Consider the following 21,964-nt stretch of genomic DNA (forward strand, 5'->3'; position numbering starts at 1 on the left):
CACAGAGAGGAGGAGGAAGCATGGGGGTATTATCACACACAGAGAGGAGGAGGAAGCATGGGGGTATTATCACACACACAGAGAGGAGGAGGAAGCATGGGGGTATCATCACACACAGAGAGGAGGAGGAAGCATGGGGGTATTATCACACACAGAGAGGAGGAGGAAGCATGGGGGTATCATCACACACAGCGAGGGGGAGGAAGCATGGGGGTATTATCACACACAGAGAGGGGGAGGAAGCATGGGGGTATCATCACACACAGAGAGAGGAGGAAGCATGGGGGTATTATCACACACAGAGAGGAGGAGGAAGCATGGGGGTATTATCACACACAGAGAGGAGGAGGAAGCATGGGGGTATTATCACACACACAGAGAGGAGGAGGAAGCATGGGGGTATTATCACACACAGAGAGGAGGAGGAAGCATGGGGGTATCACCACACACAGAGAGAGGAGGAAGCATGGGGGTATCATCACACACAGAGAGGAGGAGGAAGCATGGGGGTATTATCACACACAGAGAGGAGGAGGAAGCATGGGGGTATCATCACACACAGAGAGGAGGAGGAAGCATGGGGTATCATCACACACACAGAGAGGAGGAGGAAGCATGGGGGTATTATCACACACACAGAGAGGAGGAGGAAGCATGGGGGTATTATCACACACACAGAGAGGAGGAAGAAGCATGGGGGTATCACACACACAGAGAGGAGGAGGAAGCATGGGGGTATTATCACACACACAGAGAGGAGGAGGAAGCATGGGGGTATTATAACACACAGAGAGGAGGAGGAAGCATGGGGGTATCATCACACACAGAGAGGAGGAGGAAGCATGGGGGTATTATCACACACAGAGAGGAGGAAGCATGGGGGTATTATCACACACAGAGAGGAGGAGGAAGCATGGGGGTATTATCACAAACACAGAGAGGAGGAGGAAGCATGGGGGTATCATCACACACAGAGAGGAGGAGGAAGCATGGGGGTATTATCACACACACAGAGGAGGTAGCATGGGGGTATTATCACACACACACAGAGAGGAGGAGGAAGCATGGGGGTATTATCACACACACAGAGAGGAGGAGGAAGCATGGGGGTATCATCACACACAGAGAGGAGGAGGAAGCATGGGGGTATCATCACACACAGAGAGGAGGAGGAAGCATGGGGGTATCATCACACACAGAGAGGAGGAGGAGGAAGCATGGGGGTATCATCACACACAGACAGGAGGAGGAAGCATGGGGGTATTATAACACACAGAGAGGAGGAGGAAGTATGGGGGTATTATCACACACACAGAGAGGAGGAGGAAGCATGGGGGTATCATCACACACAGAGAGGAGGAGGAAGCATGGGGGTATTATAACACACAGAGAGGAGGAGGAAGTATGGGGGTATTATCACACACACAGAGAGGAGGAGGAAGCATGGGGGTATTATAACACACAGAGAGGAGGAGGAAGCATGGGGGTATTATCACACACAGAGAGGAGGAGGAGGAAGCATGGGGGTATCATCACACACAGAGAGGAGGAGGAAGCATGGGGGTATCATAACACACAGAGAGGAGGAGGAAGCATGGGGGTATTATCACACACAGAGAGGAGGAGGAAGCATGGGGGTATCATCACACACAGAGAGGAGGAGGAAGCATGGGGGTATTATCACACACAGAGAGGAGGAGGAAGCATGGGGGTATCATCACACACAGAGAGGAGGAGGAAGCATGGGGGTATTATCACACACAGAGAGGAGGAGGAAGCATGGGGGTATCATCACACACAGCGAGGGGGAGGAAGCATGGGGGTATTATCACACACAGAGAGGGGGAGGAAGCATGGGGGTATCATCACACACAGAGAGGAGGAGGAAGCATGGGGGTATCATCACACACAGAGAGGAGGAGGAAGCATGGGGGTATTATCACACACACAGAGAGGAGGAGGAAGCATGGGGGTATTATCACACACACAGAGAGGGGGAGGAAGCATGGGGGTATCATCACACACACAGAGAGGAGGAAGCATGGGGGTATCATCACACACAGAGAGGGGGAGGAAGCATGGGGGTATCATCACACACACAGAGAGGAGGAAGCATGGGGGTATCATCACACACAGAGAGGGGGAGGAAGCATGGGGGTATCATCACACACAGAGAGGAGGAGGAAGCATGGGGGTATCATCACACACAGAGAGGAGGAGGAAGCATGGGGGTATCATCACACGCAGAGAGGAGGAAGCATGGGGGTATTATCACACACACAGAGAGGAGGAGGAAGCATGGGGGTATCATCACACACAGAGAGGAGGAGGAAGCATGGGGGTATTATCACACACAGAGAGGAGGAGGAAGCATGGGGGTATCATCACACACAGAGAGGAGGAGGAAGCCTGGGGGTATTATCACACACAGAGAGGAGGAGGAAGCATGGGGGTATCATCACACACAGAGAGGAGGAGGAAGCATGGGGGTATTATCACACACAGAGAGGAGGAGGAAGCATGGGGGTATCATCACACACAGCGAGGGGGAGGAAGCATGGGGGTATTATCACACACAGAGAGGGGGAGGAAGCATGGGGGTATCATCACACACAGAGAGAGGAGGAAGCATGGGGGTATTATCACACACAGAGAGGAGGAGGAAGCATGGGGGTATTATCACACACAGAGAGGAGGAGGAAGCATGGGGGTATTATCACACACACAGAGAGGAGGAGGAAGCATGGGGGTATCATCACACACAGAGAGGAGGAGGAAGCATGGGGGTATCATCACACACAGAGAGGAGGAGGAAGCATGGGGGTATTATCACACACACAGAGAGGAGGAGGAAGCATGGGGGTATCATCACACACAGAGAGGAGGAGGAAGCATGGGGGTATCATCACACGCAGAGAGGAGGAAGCATGGGGGTATTATCACACACAGAGAGGAGGAGGAGGAAGCATGGGGGTATTATCACACACAGAGAGGAGGAGGAGGAAGCATGGGGGTATCATCACACACAGAGAGGAGGAGGAAGCATGGGGGTATCATCACACACAGCGAGGGGGAGGAAGCATGGGGGTATTATCACACACAGAGAGGGGGAGGAAGCATGGGGGTATCATCACACACAGAGAGAGGAGGAAGCATGGGGGTATTATCACACACAGAGAGGAGGAGGAAGCATGGGGGTATTATCACACACAGAGAGGAGGAGGAAGCATGAGGGTATTATCACACACACAGAGAGGAGGAGGAAGCATGGGGGTATCATCACACACAGAGAGGAGGAGGAAGCATGGGGGTATCATCACACACAGAGAGGAGGAGGAAGCATGGGGGTATTATCACACACACAGAGAGGAGGAGGAAGCATGGGGGTATCATCACACACAGAGAGGAGGAGGAAGCATGGGGGTATCATCACACGCAGAGAGGAGGAAGCATGGGGGTATTATCACACACAGAGAGGAGGAGGAGGAAGCATGGGGGTATCATCACACACACAGAGAGAGGAGGAGGAAGCATGGGGGTATCATCACATACAGAGAGGAGGAGGAAGCATGGGGGTATTATCACACACAGAGAGGAGGAGGAAGCATGGGGGTATCATCACACACACAGAGAGGAGGAGGAAGCATGGGGGTATCATCACACACAGAGAGAGAGGAGGAAGCATGGGGGTATTATCACACACACAGAGAGGAGGAGGAAGCATGGGGGTATCATCACACACAGAGAGGAGGAGGAAGCATGGGGGTATCATCACAAACAGAGAGGAGGAGGAAGCATGGGGGTATTATCACACACAGAGAGGAGGAGGAAGCATGGGGGTATTATCACACACACAGAGAGGGGGAGGAAGCATGGGGGTATTATCACACACAGAGAGGAGGAGGAAGCATGGGGGTATTATCACACACAGAGAGGAGGAAGCATGGGGGTATCATCACACACAGAGAGGAGGAGGAAGCATGGGGGTATTATCACACACAGAAAGGGGGAGGAAGCATGGGGGTATTATCACACACACAGAGAGGAGGAGGAAGCATGGGGGTATCATCACACACACAAAGAGAGGAGGAAGCATGGGGGTATCATCACACGCAGAGAGAGGAGGAGGAAGCATGGGGGTATTATCACACACAGAGAGGAGGAGGAGGAAGCATGGGGGTATTATCACACACAGAGAGGAGGAGGAAGCATGGGGGTATTATCACACACAGAGAGGAGGAGGAAGCATGGGGGTATCATCACACACAGAGAGGAGGAAGCATGGGGGTATTATCACACACAGAGAGGAGGAGGAAGCATGGGGGTATCATCACACACAGAGAGGAGGAAGCATGGGGGTATCATCACACACACAGAGAGGAGGAGGAAGCATGGGGGTATCATCACATACACAGAGAGAGGAGGAAGCATGGGGGTATCATCACACACAGAGAGGAGGAGGAAGCATGGGGGTATCATCACATACACAGAGAGAGGAGGAAGCATGGGGGTATCATCACACACAGAGAGGAGGAGGAAGCATGGGGGTATTATCACACACACAGAGAGGGGGAGGAAGCATGGGGGTATCATCACACACACAGAGAGGAGGAAGCATGGGGGTATCATCACACACAGAGAGGGGGAGGAAGCATGGGGGTATCATCACACACAGAGAGGAGGAGGAAGCATGGGGGTATCATCACACACAGAGAGGAGGAGGAAGCATGGGGGTATTATCACACACAGAGAGGAGGAGGAAGCATGGGGGTATCATCACACACAGAGAGGAGGAGGAAGCCTGGGGGTATTATCACACACAGAGAGGAGGAGGAAGCATGGGGGTATCATCACACACAGAGAGGAGGAGGAAGCATGGGGGTATTATCACACACACAGAGAGGAGGAGGAAGCATGGGGGTATCACACACACAGAGAGGAGGAGGAAGCATGGGGGTATCATCACACGCAGAGAGGAGGAAGCATGGGGGTATTATCACACACACAGAGAGGAGGAGGAAGCATGGGGGTATCATCACACACAGAGAGGAGGAGGAAGCATGGGGGTATTATCACACACAGAGAGGAGGAGGAAGCATGGGGGTATCATCACACACAGAGAGGAGGAGGAAGCCTGGGGGTATTATCACACACAGAGAGGAGGAGGAAGCATGGGGGTATCATCACACACAGCGAGGGGGAGGAAGCATGGGGGTATTATCACACACAGAGAGGGGGAGGAAGCATGGGGGTATCATCACACACAGAGAGAGGAGGAAGCATGGGGGTATTATCACACACACAGAGAGGAGGAGGAAGCATGGGGGTATCATCACATACACAGAGAGAGGAGGAAGCATGGGGGTATCATCACACACAGAGAGGAGGAGGAAGCATGGGGGTATCATCACATACACAGAGAGAGGAGGAAGCATGGGGGTATCATCACACACAGAGAGGAGGAGGAAGCATGGGGGTATCATCACACACAGAGAGGAGGAGGAAGCATGGGGGTATCATCACATACACAGAGAGAGGAGGAAGCATGGGGGTATCACACACACAGAGAGGAGGAGGAAGCATGGGGGTATTATCACACACAGAGAGGGGGAGGAAGCATGGGGGTATTATCACACACACAGAGAGGAGGAGGAAGCATGGGGGTATCATCACACACACAGAGAGAGGAGGAAGCATGGGGGTATCATCACACGCAGAGAGAGGAGGAGGAAGCATGGGGGTATCACACACACACAGAGAGGAGGAGGAAGCATGGGGGTATTATCACACACAGAGAGGAGGAGGAGGAAGCATGGGGGTATTATCACACACAGAGAGGAGGAGGAGGCATGGGGGTATTATCACACACACAGAGAGGAGGAGGAAGCATGGGGGTATCATCACACACAGAGAGGAGGAGGAAGCATGGGGGTATCATCACATACACAGAGAGAGGAGGAAGCATGGGGGTATCATCACACACAGAGAGGAGGAAGCATGGGGGTATCATCACACACAGAGAGGAGGAGGAAGCATGGGGGTATCATCACACACAGAGAGGAGGAGGAAGCATGGGGGTATCATCACACACAGAGAGGAGGAGGAAGCCTGGGGGTATTATCACACACACAGAGAGGAGGAACCATGGGGGTATCATCAGACACAGAGAGGGGGAGGAAGCATGGGGGTATTATCACACACACAGAGAGGAGGAAGCATGGGGGTATCATCACACACAGAGAGGGGGAGGAAGCATGGGGGTATCATCACACACAGAGAGAGGAGGAAGCATGGGGGTATCATCACACACACAGAGAGGAGGAGGAAGCATGGGGGTATTATCACACACACAGAGAGGAGGAAGCATGGGGGTATCATCAGACACAGAGAGGGGGAGGAAGCATGGGGGTATTATCACACACACAGAGAGGAGGAAGCATGGGGGTATCATCACACACAGAGAGGGGGAGGAAGCATGGGGGTATTATCACACACACAGAGAGGAGGAAGCATGGGGGTATCATCACACACAGAGAGGGGGAGGAAGCATGGGGGTATTATCACACACAGAGAGGGGGAGGAAGCATGGGGGTATTATCACACACAGAGAGGAGGAGGAAGCATGGGGGTATTATCACACACACAGAGAGGAGGAAGCATGGGGGTATTATCACACACACAGAGAGGAGGAGGAAGCATGGGGGTATTATCACACACAGAGAGAGGAGGAGGAAGCATGGGGGTATTATCACACACAGAGAGAGGAGGAGGAAGCATGGGGGTATCATCCCACACACAGAGAGAGGAGGAAGCATGGGGGTATCATCACACACAGAGAGAGGAGGAAGCATGGGGGTATCATCACATACACAGAGAGAGGAGGAAGCATGGGGGTATCATCACACACAGAGAGGAGGAGGAAGCATGGGGGTATTATCACACACAGAGAGGAGGAGGAAGCATGGGGGTATCATCACACACAGAGAGGAGGAGGAAGCATGGGGGTATTATCACACACAGAGAGGAGGAGGAAGCATGGGGGTATTATCACACACAGAGAGGAGGAGGAAGCATGGGGGTATTATCACACACAGAGCGGAGGAGGAAGCATGGGGGTATCATCACACACAGAGAGAGGAGGAAGCATGGGGGTATCATCACATACACAGAGAGAGGAGGAAGCATGGGGGTATCATCACACACAGAGAGGAGGAGGAAGCATGGGGGTATTATCACACACAGAGAGGAGGAGGAAGCATGGGGGTATTATCACACACAGAGAGGAGGAGGAAGCATGGGGGTATTATCACACACACAGAGAGGGGGAGGAAGCATGGGGGTATCATCACACACAGAGAGGAGGAGGAAGCATGGGGGTATCATCACATACACAGAGAGAGGAGGAAGCATGGGGGTATTATCACACACAGAGAGAGGAGGAGGAAGCATGGGGGTATCATCACATACACACAGAGAGGAGGAAGCATGGGGGTATCATCACACACAGAGAGGAGGAGGAAGCATGGGGGTATTATCACACACAGAGAGGAGGAGGAAGCATGGGGGTATTATCACACACAGAGAGGAGGAGGAAGCATGGGGGTATCATCACACACACAGAGAGGGGGAGGAAGCATGGGGGTATCATCACACACACAGAGAGGAGGAAGCATGGGGGTATTATCACACACAGAGAGGGGGAGGAAGCAGGGGGGTATCATCACACACAGAGAGGAGGAGGAAGCATGGGGGTATCATCACACACAGAGAGGAGGAGGAAGCATGGGGGTATTATCACACACACAGAGAGGAGGAGGAAGCATAGGGTATCATCACACACACAGAGAGGAGGAGGAAGCATGGGGGTATTATCACACACAGAGCGGAGGAGGAAGCATGGGGGTATTATCACACACACACAGAGAGGAGGAGGAAGCATGGGGGTATCATCACACACAGAGAGGAGGAGGAAGCATGGGGGTATCATTACACACACAGAGAGGAGGAAGCATGGGGGTATCATCACACACACAGAGAGGAGGAGGAAGCATGGGGGTATCATCACACACAGAGAGGAGGAGGAAGCATGGGGGTATCATCACACACAGAGAGGAGGAGGAAGCATGGGGGTATCATCACACACAGAGAGGGGGAGGAAGCATGGGGGTATCACACACACAGAGAGAGGAGGAAGCATGGGGGTATCATCACACACAGAGAGGAGGAGGAAGCATGGGGGTATCATCACACACACAGAGAGGAGGAGGAAGCATGGGGGTATTATCACAAACAGAGAGGAGGAGGAAGCATGGGGGTATCATCACACACACAGAGAGGAGGAGGAAGCATGGGGGTATTATCACACACACAGAGAGGAGGAGGAAGCATGGGGGTATTATCACACACAGAGAGGAGGAGGAAGCATGGGGGTATTATCACACACAGAGAGGAGGATGAAGCATGGGGGTATCATCACACACAGAGAGGAGGAAGCATGGGGGTATCATCACACACAGAGAGGAGGAGGAAGCATGGGGGTATCATCACACACAGAGAGGAGGAAGCATGGGGTATTATCACACACAGAGAGGAGGAGGAAGCATGGGGGTATCATCCCACACACAGAGAGGAGGAGGAAGCATGGGGGTATCATCACACACAGAGAGGAGGAGGAAGCATGGGGGTATCATCACACACAGAGAGAGGAGGTAGCATGGGGGTATCATCACAAACAGAGAGGAGGAGGAAGCATGGGGGTATCATCACACACAGAGAGGAGGAGGAGGAAGCATGGGGGTATCATCACACACAGAGAGGAGGAGGAGGAAGCATGGGGGTATCATCACACACAGAGAGGGGGAGGAAGCATGGGGGTATTATCACACACACACAGAGGAGGCGGAAGCATGGGGGTATCATCACACACAGAGAGGGGGAGGAAGCATGGGGGTATCATCCCACACACAGAGAGAGGAGGAAGCATGGGGGTATTATCACACAGAGAGGAGGAGGAAGCATGGGGGTATCACACACAGAGAGGAGGAGGAAGCATGGGGGTATCACACACAGAGAGGAGGAGGAAGCATGGGGGTATCATCACACACAGAGAGGAGGAGGAAGCATGGGGGTATTATCACACACACAGAGAGGAGGAGGAAGCATGGGGGTATCATCACACACAGAGAGGAGGAGGAAGCATGGGGGTATCATCACACACAGCGAGGGGGAGGAAGCATGGGGGTATCATCACACACAGAGAGGAGGAAGCATGGGGGTATCATCACACACAGAGAGGAGGAGGAAGCATGGGGGTATTATCACACACACAGAGAGGAGGAGGAAGCATGGGGGTATTATCACACACAGAGAGAGGAGGAAGCATGGGGGTATTATCACACACAGAGAGGAGGAAGCATGGGGGTATTATCACACACACAGAGAGGAGGAGGAAGCATGGGGGTATTATCACACACAGAGAGGAGGAGGAAGCATGGGGGTATCATCACACACACAGAGAGGAGGAGGAAGCATGGGGGTATCATCACACACAGAGAGGAGGAGGAAGCATGGGGGTATTATCACACACAGAGAGGAGGAGGAAGCATGGGGGTATCACACACAGAGAGGGGGAGGAAGCATGGGGGTATCATCACACACACAGAGAGGGGGAGGAAGCATGGGAGTATCATCACACACACAGAGAGGAGAAGGAAGCATGGGGGTATCATCACACACAGAGAGGAGGAGGAAGCATGGGGGTATCATCACACACAGAGAGGAGGAAGCATGGGGGTATCATCAAACACAGAGAGGAGGAGGAAGCATGGGGGTATCATCACACACAGAGAGGAGGAGGAAGCATGGGGGTATCATCACACACAGAGAGGAGGAGGAAGCATGGGGGTATTATCACACACAGAGAGGAGGAGGAAGCATGGGGGTATCATCACACACAGAGAGGAGGAGGAAGCATGGGGGTATCATCACACACAGAGAGGAGGAGGAAGCATGGGGGTATCATCACACACACAGAGAGGAGGAAGCATGGGTGTATCATCACACGCAGAGAGGAGGAAGCATGGGGGTATTATCACACACAGAGAGGAGGAGGAAGCATGGGGGTATCATCACACACACAGAGAGGAGGAGGAAGCATGGGGGTATCATCACACGCAGAGAGGAGGAAGCATGGGGGTATTATCACACACAGAGAGAGGAGGAGGAAGCATGGGGGTATTATCACACACACAGAGAGAGGAGGAGGAAGCATGGGGGTATTATCACACACACAGAGAGAGGAGGAGGAAGCATGGGGGTATTATCACACACACAGAGAGGAGGAGGAAGCATGGGGGTATCACCATATACAGAGAGGAGGAGGAAGCATGGGGGTATTATCACACACAGAGAGGAGGAGGAAGCATGGGGGTATTATCACACACACAGAGAGGGGGAGGAAGCATGGGGGTATTATCACACACAGAGAGGAGGAAGCATGGGGGTATTATCACACACAGAGAGGAGGAGGAAGCATGGGGGTATCATCACACACAGAGAGAGGAGGAGGAAGCATGGGGGTATCATCACACACAGAGAGGAGGAGGAAGCATGGGGGTATCATCACACACAGAGAGGAGGAGGAAGCATGGGGGTATCATCACACACCGAGAGGAGGAAGCATGGGGGTATCATCACACACAGAGAGGAGGAGGAAGCATGGGGGTATTATCACACACAGAGAGGAGGAAGCATGGGGGTATCATCACACACAGAGAGGAGGAGGAAGCATGGGGGTATTATCACACACAGAGAGGAGGAAGCATGGGGGTATTATCACACACACAGAGAGGAGGAGGAAGCATGGGGGTATCACACACACAGAGAGAGGAGGAAGCATGGGGGTATCATCACACACAGAGAGGAGGAGGAAGCATGGGGGTATTATCACACACAGAGAGGAGGAGGAAGCATGGGGGTATCATCACACACAGAGAGGAGGAGGAAGCATGGGGTATCATCACACACACAGAGAGGAGGAGGAAGCATGGGGGTATCATCACACACAGAGAGGAGGAGGAAGCATGGGGGTATTATCACACACAGAGAGGAGGAAGCATGGGGGTATCATCACACACAGAGAGGAGGAAGCATGGGGGTATCATCACACACAGAGAGGAGGAGGAAGCATGGGGGTATCATCACACACACAGAGAGGGGGAGGAAGCATGGGGGTATCATCACACACAGAGAGGAGGAGGAAGCATGGGGGTATTATCACACACACAGAGAGGGGGAGGAAGCATGGGGGTATTATCACACACAGAGAGGAGGAGGAAGCATGGGGGTATTATCACACACAGAGAGGAGGAAGCATGGGGGTATTATCACACACACAGAGAGGAGGAGGAAGCATGGGGGTATTATCACACACAGAGAGGGGGAGGAAGCATGGGGGTATTATCACACACACAGAGAGGAGGAGGAAGCATGGGGGTATCATCACATACACAGAGAGAGGAGGAAGCATGGGGGTATCATCACACACAGAGAGGAGGAAGCATGGGGGTATCATCACACACACAGAGAGAGGAGGAAGCATGGGGTATCATCACACACAGAGAGGAGGAGGAAGCATGGGGGTATCATCACACACAGAGAGGAGGAGGAAGCATGGGGGTATCATCACACACAGAGAGGAGGAAGCATGGGGGTATTATCACACACAGAGAGGAGGAGGAAGCATGGGGGTATTATCACACACAGAGAGGAGGAGGAAGCATGGGGGTATTATCACACACACAGAGAGGAGGAGGAAGCATGGGGGTATCATCACACACACAGAGAGGAGGAGGAAGCATGGGGGTATTATCACACACAGAGAGGAGGAGGAAGCATGGGGGTATTATCACACACACAGAGAGGAGGAGGAAGCATGGGGGTATTATCACACACACAGAGAGGAGGAAGCATGGGGGTATCATCACACACAGAGAGGGGGAGGAAGCATGGGGGTATTATCACACACACAGAGAGGAGGAAGCATGGGGGTATCATCACACACAGAGAGGGGGAGGAAGCATGGGGGTATTATCACACACAGAGAGGAGGAGGAAGCATGGGGGTATTATCACACACACAGAGAGGAGGACGCATGGGGGTATTATCACACACAGAGAGGAGGAGGAAGCATGGGGGTATCATCACACACAGAGAGGAGGAGGAAGCATGGGGGTATCACACACACAGAGAGGAGGAGGAAGCATGGGGGTATTATCACACACAGAGAGAGGAGGAGGAAGCATGGGGGTATTATCACACACAGAGAGAGGAGGAGGAAGCATGGGGGTATTATCACACACACAGAGAGGAGGAGGAAGCATGGGGGTATTATCACACACAGAGAGGAGGAGGAAGCATGGGGGTATTATCACACACAAAGAGGAGGAAGCATGGGGGTATCATCACACACAGAGAGGAGGAGGAAGCATGGGGGTATCATCACACACAGAGAGGGGGAGGAAGCATGGGGGTATCATCACATACAGAGAGGGGGAGGAAGCATGGGGGTATCATCACATACACAGAGAGAGGAGGAAGCATGGGGGTATCATCACACACAGAGAGGAGGAGGAAGCATGGGGGTATCATCACATACACAGAGAGAGGAGGAAGCATGGGGCTATCATAACACACAGAGAGGAGGAGGAAGCATGGGGGTATTATCACACACACAGAGAGAGGAGGAAGCATGGGGGTATCATCACACACAGAGAGGAGGAGGAAGCATGGGGGTATCATCACACACAGAGAGGAGGAGGAAGCATGGGGGTATTATCACACACAGAGAGGGGGAGGAAGCATGGGGGTATCATCACACACAGAGAGGAGGAGGAAGCATGGGGGTATCATCACACACAGAGAGGAGGAAGCATGGGGGTATCATCACACACAGAGAGGAGGAAGCATGGGGGTATCATCACACACAGAGAGGGGGAGGAAGCATGGGGGTATCATCACACACAGAGAGGAGGAGGAAGCATGGGGGTATCATCACACAGAGAGGGGGAGGAAGCATGGGGGTATTATCACACACAGAGAGGGGGAGGAAGCATGGGGGTATTATCACACACAGAGAGGAGGAGGAAGCATGGGGGTATTATCACACACACAGAGAGGAGGAGGAAGCATGGGGGTATCATCACACACACAGAGAGGAGGAGGAAGCATGGGGGTATTATCACACACAGAGAGGAGGAGGAAGCATGGGGGTATTATCACACACACAGAGAGGAGGAGGAAGCATGGGGGTATTATCACACACACAGAGAGGAGGAAGCATGGGGGTATCATCACACACAGAGAGGGGGAGGAAGCATGGGGGTATTATCACACACACAGAGAGGAGGAAGCATGGGGGTATTATCACACACAGAGAGGGGGAGGAAGCATGGGGGTATTATCACACACAGAGAGGAGGAGGAAGCATGGGGGTATCATCACACACAGAGAGGGGGAGGAAGCATGGGGGTATTATCACACACACAGAGAGGAGGAAGCATGGGGGTATCATCACACACAGAGAGGGGGAGGAAGCATGGGGGTATTATCACACACAGAGAGGAGGAGGAAGCATGGGGGTATTATCACACACACAGAGAGGAGGACGCATGGGGGTATTATCACACACAGAGAGGAGGAGGAAGCATGGGGGTATCATCACACACAGAGAGGAGGAGGAAGCATGGGGGTATCACACACACAGAGAGGAGGAGGAAGCATGGGGGTATTATCACACACAGAGAGAGGAGGAGGAAGCATGGGGGTATTATCACACACAGAGAGAGGAGGAGGAAGCATGGGGGTATTATCACACACACAGAGAGGAGGAGGAAGCATGGGGGTATTATCACACACAGAGAGAGGAGGAGGAAGCATGGGGGTATCATCACACACAGAGAGGAGGAGGAAGCATGGGGGTATTATCACACACAGAGAGAGGAGGAGGAAGCATGGGGGTATTATCACACACAGAGAGAGGGGGAGGAAGCATGGGGGTATCATCACACACACAGAAAGGAGGAAGCATGGGGGTATCATCACACACAGAGAGGAGGAAGCATGGGGGTATCATCACACACAGAGAGGGGGAGGAAGCATGGGGGTATCATCACACACAGAGAGGAGGAGGAAGCATGGGGGTATCATCACACAGAGAGGGGGAGGAAGCATGGGGGTATTATCACACACAGAGAGGGGGAGGAAGCATGGGGGTATTATCACACACAGAGAGGAGGAGGAAGCATGGGGGTATTATCACACACACAGAGAGGAGGAGGAAGCATGGGGGTATCATTACACACACAGAGAGGAGGAGGAAGCATGGGGGTATTATCACACACAGAGAGGAGGAGGAAGCATGGGGGTATTATCACACACACAGAGAGGAGGATGAAGCATGGGGGTATTATCACACACACAGAGAGGAGGAAGCATGGGGGTATCATCACACACAGAGAGGGGGAGGAAGCATGGGGGTATTATCACACACACAGAGAGGAGGAAGCATGGGGGTATCATCACACAAAGAGAGGGGGAGGAAGCATGGGGGTATTATCACACACAGAGAGGAGGAGGAAGCATGGGGGTATTATCACACACACAGAGAGGAGGACGCATGGGGGTATTATCACACACAGAGAGGAGGAGGAAGCATGGGGGTATCATCACACACAGAGAGGAGGAGGAAGCATGGGGGTATCACACACACAGAGAGGAGGAGGAAGCATGGGGGTATTATCACACACAGAGAGAGGAGGAGGAAGCATGGGGGTATTATCACACACAGAGAGAGGAGGAGGAAGCATGGGGGTATTATCACACACACAGAGAGGAGGAGGAAGCATGGGGGTATTATCACACACAGAGAGGAGGAGGAAGCATGGGGGTATTATCACACACAAAGAGGAGGAAGCATGGGGGTATCATCACACACAGAGAGGAGGAGGAAGCATGGGGGTATCATCACATACAGAGAGGGGGAGGAAGCATGGGGGTATCATCACATACACAGAGAGAGGAGGAAGCATGGGGGTATAATCACACACAGAGAGGAGGAGGAAGCATGGGGGTATCATCACATACACAGAGAGAGGAGGAAGCATGGGGGTATCATCACACACAGAGAGGAGGAGGAAGCATGGGGGTATTATCACACACACACAGAGAGGAGGAAGCATGGGGGTATCATCACACACAGAGAGGAGGAGGAAGCATGGGGGTATCATCACACACAGAGAGGAGGAGGAAGCATGGGGGTATTATCACACACAGAGAGGGGGAGGAAGCATGGGGGTATCATCACACACAGAGAGGAGGAGGAAGCATGGGGGTATCATCACACACAGAGAGGAGGAAGCATGGGGGTATCATCACACACAGAGAGAGGAGGAGGAAGCATGGGGGTATTATCACACACAGAGAGAGGAGGAGGAAGCATGGGGGTATCATCACACACAGAGAGGAGGAGGAAGCATGGGGGTATTATCACACACAGAGAGAGGAGGAGGAAGCATGGGGGTATTATCACACACAGAGAGAGGGGGAGGAAGCATGGGGGTATCATCACACACACAGAGAGGAGGAAGCATGGGGGTATCATCACACACAGAGAGGAGGAAGCATGGGGGTATCATCACACACAGAGAGGGGGAGGAAGCATGGGGGTATCATCACACACAGAGAGGAGGAGGAAGCATGGGGGTATCATCACACAGAGAGAGGGAGGAAGCATGGGGGTATTATCACACACAGAGAGGGGGAGGAAGCATGGGGGTATTATCACACACAGAGAGGAGGAGGAAGCATGGGGGTATCACACACACAGAGAGGAGGAGGAAGCATGGGGGTATTATCACACACAGAGAGAGGAGGAAGCATGGGGGTATTATCACACACACAGAGAGGAGGAGGAAGCATGGGGGTATTATCACACACACAGAGAGGAGGAGGAAGCATGGGGGTATCATCACACACAGAGAGGAGGAGGAAGCATGGGGGTATCATCACACACAGAGAGGAGGAGGAAGCATGGGGGTATCATCACACACACAGAGAGGAGGAAGCATGGGGGTATTATCACACACAGAGAGGAGGAGGAAGCATGGGGGTGTTATCACACACACAGAGAGGAGGAGGAAGCATGGGGGTATCATCACACACACAGAGAGGAGGAAGCATGGGGGTATTATCACACACAGAGAGGAGGAGGAAGCATGGGGGTATCATCACACACACAGAGAGGAGGAGGAAGCATGGGGGTATTATCACACACAGAGAGGAGGAGGAAGCATGGGGGTATCATCACACACACAGAGAGGAGGAAGCATGGGGGTATTATCACACACAGCGAGGAGGAAGCGGAAGCATGGGGGTATTATCACACACAGAGAGGAGGAAGCATGGGGGTATTATCACACACAGAGAGGAGGAAGCATGGGGGTATCATCACACACACAGAGAGGAGGAAGCATGGGGGTATCATCACACACAGAGAGGAGGAGGAAGCATGGGGGTATTATCACACACACAGAGAGGAGGAGGAAGCATGGGGGTATCATCACACACAGAGAGAGGAGGAAGCATGGGGGTATTATCACACACAGAGAGGGGGAGGAAGCATGGGGGTATTATCACACACAGAGAGGAGGAAGCATGGGGGTATCATCACACACACAGAGAGGAGGAAGCATGGGGGTATCATCACACACACAGAGAGGAGGATTAAGCATGGGGGTATCATCACACACAGAGAGGAGGAAGCATGGGGGTATCATCACACACACAGAGAGGAGGAAGCATGGGGGTATCATCACACACACAGAGAGGAGGAGGAAGCATGGGGGTATTATCACACACAGAGAGGAGGAGGAAGCATGGGGGTATTATCACACACAGAGAGGAGGAGGAAGCATGGGGGTATTATCACACACAGAGAGGAGGAGGAGGAAGCATGGGGGTATTATCACACACAGAGAGGAGGAGGAGGAAGCATGGGGGTATCACACACACAGAGAGGAGGAGGAAGCATGGGGGTATCATCACACACACAGAGAGGAGGAAGCATGGGGGTATCATCACACACACAGAGAGGAGGAGGAAGCATGGGGGTATTATCACACACAGAGAGGAGGAGGAAGCATGGGGGTATTATCACACACACAGAGAGGAGGAGGAAGCATGGGGGTATTATCACACACAGAGAAGGAGGAAGCATGGGGGTATTATCACACACAGAGAGGAGGAGGAAGCATGGGGGTATCATCACACACAGAGAGGAGGAGGAGGCATGGGGGTATTATCACACACACAGAGAGGAGGAGGAAGCATGGGGGTATTATCACACACACAGAGAGAGCAGGAAGCATGGGGGTATCATCCCACACACAGAGAGAGGAGGAAGCATGGGGGTATCATCATCACACACAGAGAGGAGGAGGAAGCATGGGGGTATTATCACACACAGAGAGGAGGAGGAAGCATGGGAGTATCATCACACACAGAGAGAGGAGGAGGAAGCATGGGGGTATTATCACACACAGAGAGGAGGAGGAAGCATGGGGGTATCATCCCACACACAGAGAGGAGGAGGAAGCATGGGGGTATCATCCCACACACAGAGAGAGGAGGAAGCATGGGGGTATCATCATCACACACAGAGAGGAGGAGGAAGCATGGGGGTATTATCACACACAGAGAGGAGGAGGAAGCATGGGAGTATCATCACACACAGAGAGAGGAGGAGGAAGCATGGGGGTATCATCACACACAGAGAGGAGGAGGAAGCATGGGGGTATTATCACACACACAGAGAGGAGGAGGAAGCATGGGGTATCATCACACACACAGAGAGAGGAGGAAGCATGGGGGTATTATCACACAGAGAGGAGGAGGAAGCATGGGGTATTATCACACACAGAGAGGAGGAGGAAGCATGGGGGTATCATCACACACAGAGAGGAGGAGGAAGCATGGGGGTATTATCACACACAGAGAGGAGGAGGAAGCATGGGGGTATCATCACACACAGAGAGGAGGAGGAAGCATGGGGGTATCATCACACACAGCGAGGGGGAGGAAGCATGGGGGTATTATCACACACAGAGAGGGGGAGGAAGCATGGGGGTATGTGGAGATTTCCAAGTGGCACCGAACAGCCAACTGATCGTGGACCCGTCTCCCCTTCCAAGAAATGAAGACGTTTTTGCTTCCCGAGCGGGGGGGAGAAAAGATTATCGAAAATCGATCTCAAGCAGACACCTGCAAACGGAGGTCCACCCTGATTCCAGGAAATATCTCTCGATCACACACACGCAAAGGACTATTTCAGTTTAACCGAATGGTTTTGGGGATTGCCCCAGCACCCGCAATTTGGCAGCGTAAAATAGAGGCCATATTGGCTGGCATACCTTATACTCGGGGTGTGCTCGCCCGGCGCACTGACGCGGAGCATCGCCACAATGGCGAGCTGGTCTGACAACGCTTAATGGACTGTGGGCTAAAGGCAAATCTGCAGACATGCCAGCGTTCTGTGCCCGGATCAGAGTGCTGCGCACATGTGGTGGGTGAAGAAGGCGCCACACAACGGAAGACAAGGTGGCGCATTAGTGAAGGATCACATCCCAGCATTGGTACTCCCACACCCTGATCCTCCCGTCTCACATCCCAGCATTGGTACTCCCACACCCTGATCCTCCTGTCCCACATCCCAGCATTGGTACTCTCACACCCTGATCCTCCTGTCCCACATCCCAGCATTGATACTCTCACACCCTGATCCTCCTGTCCCACATCCCAGCATTGTTACTCCCACACCCTGATCCTCCTGTCCCACATCCCAGCATTGTTACTCTCACACCCTGATCCTCCTGTCCAACATCCCAGCATTGGTACTCCCACACCCTGATCCTCCTGTCCCACATCCCAGCATTGGTACTCTCACACCCTGATCCTCCTGTCTAACATCCCAGCATTGGTACTCCCACACCCTGATCCTCCTGTCCCACATCCCAGCATTGGTACTCTCACACCCTGATCCTCCTGTCCCACATCCCAGCATTGTTACTCCCACACCCTGATCCTCCTGTCCCACATCCCAGCATTGTTATTCTCACACCCTGATCCTCCTGTCCCACATCCCAGCATTGGTACTCTCACACCCTGATCCTCCTGTCCCACATCCCAGCATTGTTACTCCCACACCCTGATCCTCCTGTCCCACATCCCAGCATTGTTACTCTCACACCCTGATCCTCCTGTCCCACATCCCAGCATTGGTACTCTCACACCCTGATCCTCGTGTCTAACATCCCTGCATTGGTACTCTCACACCCTGATCCTCCTGTCCCACATCCCAGCATTGTTACTCTCACACCCTGATCCTCCTGTCCCACACCCCAGCATTGTTACTCCCACACCCTGATCCTCCTGTCCCACATCCCAGCATTGGTACTCTCACACCCTGATCCTCCTGTCCCACATCCCAGCATTGTTACTCCCACACCCTGATCCTCCTGTCCCACATCCCAGCATTGTTACTCTCACACCCTGATCCTCCTGTCCCACATCCCAGCATTGGTACTCTCACACCCTGATCCTCGTGTCTAACATCCCAGCATTGGTACTCTCACACCCTGATCCTCCTGTCCCACATCCCAGCATTGTTACTCTCACACCCTGATCCTCCTGTCCCACATCCCAGCATTGTTACTCTCACACCCTGATCCTCCTGTCCCACATCCCAGCATTGGTACTCCCACACCCTGATCCTCCTGTCCCACATCCCAGCATTGGTACTCCCACACCCTGATCCTCCTGTCCCACATCCCAGCATTGGTACTATCACACCCTGATCCTCCTGTCCCACTTCCCAGCATTGTTACTCTCACTCCCTGATCCTCCTGTCCCACACCCCAGCATTGTTACTCTCACACCCTGATCCTCCTGTCCCACATCCCAGCATTGGTACTCTCACACCCTGATCCTCCTGTACCACATCCCAGCATTGGTACTCCCACACCCTGATCCTCCTGTCTCACATCCCAGCATTGTTACTCCCACACCCTGATCCTCCTGCCTCACATCCCAGCATTGGTACTCCCACACCCTGATCCTCCTGTCTCACATACCAGCATTGGTACTCCCACACCCTGATCCTCCTGTCCCACATCCCAGCATTGGTACTCCCACACCCTGATCATCCTGTCCCACATCCCAGCATTGGTACTCTCACACCCTGATCCTCCTGTCCCACATCCCAGCATTGGTACTCCCACACCCTGATCCTCCTGTCTCACATCCCAGCATTGTTACACCCACACCCTGATCCTCCTGTCCCACATCCCAGCATTGGTACTCCCACACCCTGATCCTCCTGTCCCACATCTCAGCATTGTTACTCCCACACCCTGATCCTCCTGTCTCACACCCCAGAATTGGTACTCCCACCCCCTGATCCTCCTCTCACATCCCAGCATTGTTACTCCCACAGCCTGATCCTAATCTCACATCCCAACATTGTTACTCCCACACTCTGATCCTCCTCTCACATCCCAGCATTGTTACTCCCACACACTGATCCTCCTGCCTCACATCCCAGCATTGTTACTCCCACACACTGATCCTCCTGCCTCACATCCCAGCATTGTTACTCCCACACACCCCAGCATTGTTACTCCCACACACTGATCCTCCTCTCACATCCCAGCATTGTTACTCCCACACACTGATCCTCCTGCCTCACATCCCAGCATTGTTACTCCCACACACCCCAGCATTGTTACTCCCACACACTGATCCTCCTCTCACATCCCAGCATTGTTACTCCCACACACTGATCCTCCTGCCTCACATCCCAGCATTGTTACTCCCACACACCCCAGCATTGTTACTCCGGGTACTCACTGTGGTGCCGGGTGACCCGCAGGCTGTGCCGGGCGATGCTCGGGCTCCGCAGGATGGCTTTACCGGCAGATTTCAGGGCGTCCATATCCCGGGTCACAGATACTGACAGGAGCCGTCACCAGCTGATCATGGGGGAGGGAGGGGAGAGGTAGAGAGAGACACCCACACACAGAGAGGGAGGAGGGAGAGGGAGAGGGGGGAGGGGAGGGGGAGAGGGGGGGAGGGGAGGGGGAGAGGGAGGAGAGACAGAGAGAGACAGACACCGGAGAGAGAGGGGAGGTACCCAGAGGGAAGGGGGGGGGGGAGAGATACCAGAGGGAAGGGGGGAGGAGAGTTACCCAAAGGGAGGGGGGGAGGGAGGAGAGATACCCCGAGGGAAGGGGGGGAGGGTTGGAGAGATACCCAGAGGGAAGGGGGGGGGGGGTTGGAGAGATACCCAGAGGGAAGGGGGGGGGGGGTTGGAGAGATACCCAGAGGGAAGGGGGGGGGTTGGAGAGATACCCAGAGGGAAGGGGGGGGAGGAGAGATACCCAGAGGGAGGGGGGGGGTTGGAGAGATACCCAGAGGGAAGGGGGGGGAGGAGAGATACCCAGAGGGAGGGGGGGGTAGAAATACCCAGAGGGAAGGGGGGGGAGAGATACTCAGAGGGAGGGGGGGTAGAAATACCCAGAGGGAAGGGGGGGAGGAGAGATACCCAGATGGAAGGGGGGACGAGAGATACCCAGAGGGAAGGGGGGAGGAGAGATACCCAGAGGAAAGGGGGGGGAGGAGAGATACCCAGATGGAGGGGGGGGGAGGAAAGATACCCAGAGGGAAGGGGGGGAGGAGAGATACCCAGAGGGAAGGGGGGAGGAGAGATAACCAGCTGGAAGGGGGGAGGAGAGATACCCAGAGGGAAGGGGGGGGAGAGATGCCCAGAGGGAAGGGGGGGGGGAGAGATACCCAGAGGGAAGTGGGGGAGGAGAGATACCCAGATGGAAGGGGGGGGGAGAGATACCCAGATGGA

At 53.5% G+C, this 21,964-nt stretch overlaps 1 protein-coding gene across 3 annotated transcripts in view; it reads right to left on the reverse strand.

Moving 5' to 3' along the window:
• The window catches only part of LOC142484011 (low density lipoprotein receptor adapter protein 1-like), an 88,705-nt gene extending 67,566 nt beyond the window's left edge, over positions 1-21,139 (reverse strand). For all 3 annotated transcript variants that reach the window (XR_012797530.1, XM_075583972.1, XM_075583971.1), the window contains exon 1: positions 20,959-21,139. Coding sequence is in view for 2 of the 3 variants with exons in the window: in XM_075583972.1 (XP_075440087.1) it covers positions 20,959-21,043 (85 nt within the window). In the remaining variant the exon portion in view is untranslated. The remainder of the gene's footprint in view (positions 1-20,958) is intronic.
• Positions 21,140-21,964: the final 825 nt, after the last annotated feature.

This window comes from Ascaphus truei, unplaced genomic scaffold (genome assembly GCF_040206685.1).
Source record: "Ascaphus truei isolate aAscTru1 unplaced genomic scaffold, aAscTru1.hap1 HAP1_SCAFFOLD_418, whole genome shotgun sequence".
Taxonomy (NCBI): Eukaryota; Metazoa; Chordata; class Amphibia; order Anura; family Ascaphidae; genus Ascaphus; species Ascaphus truei.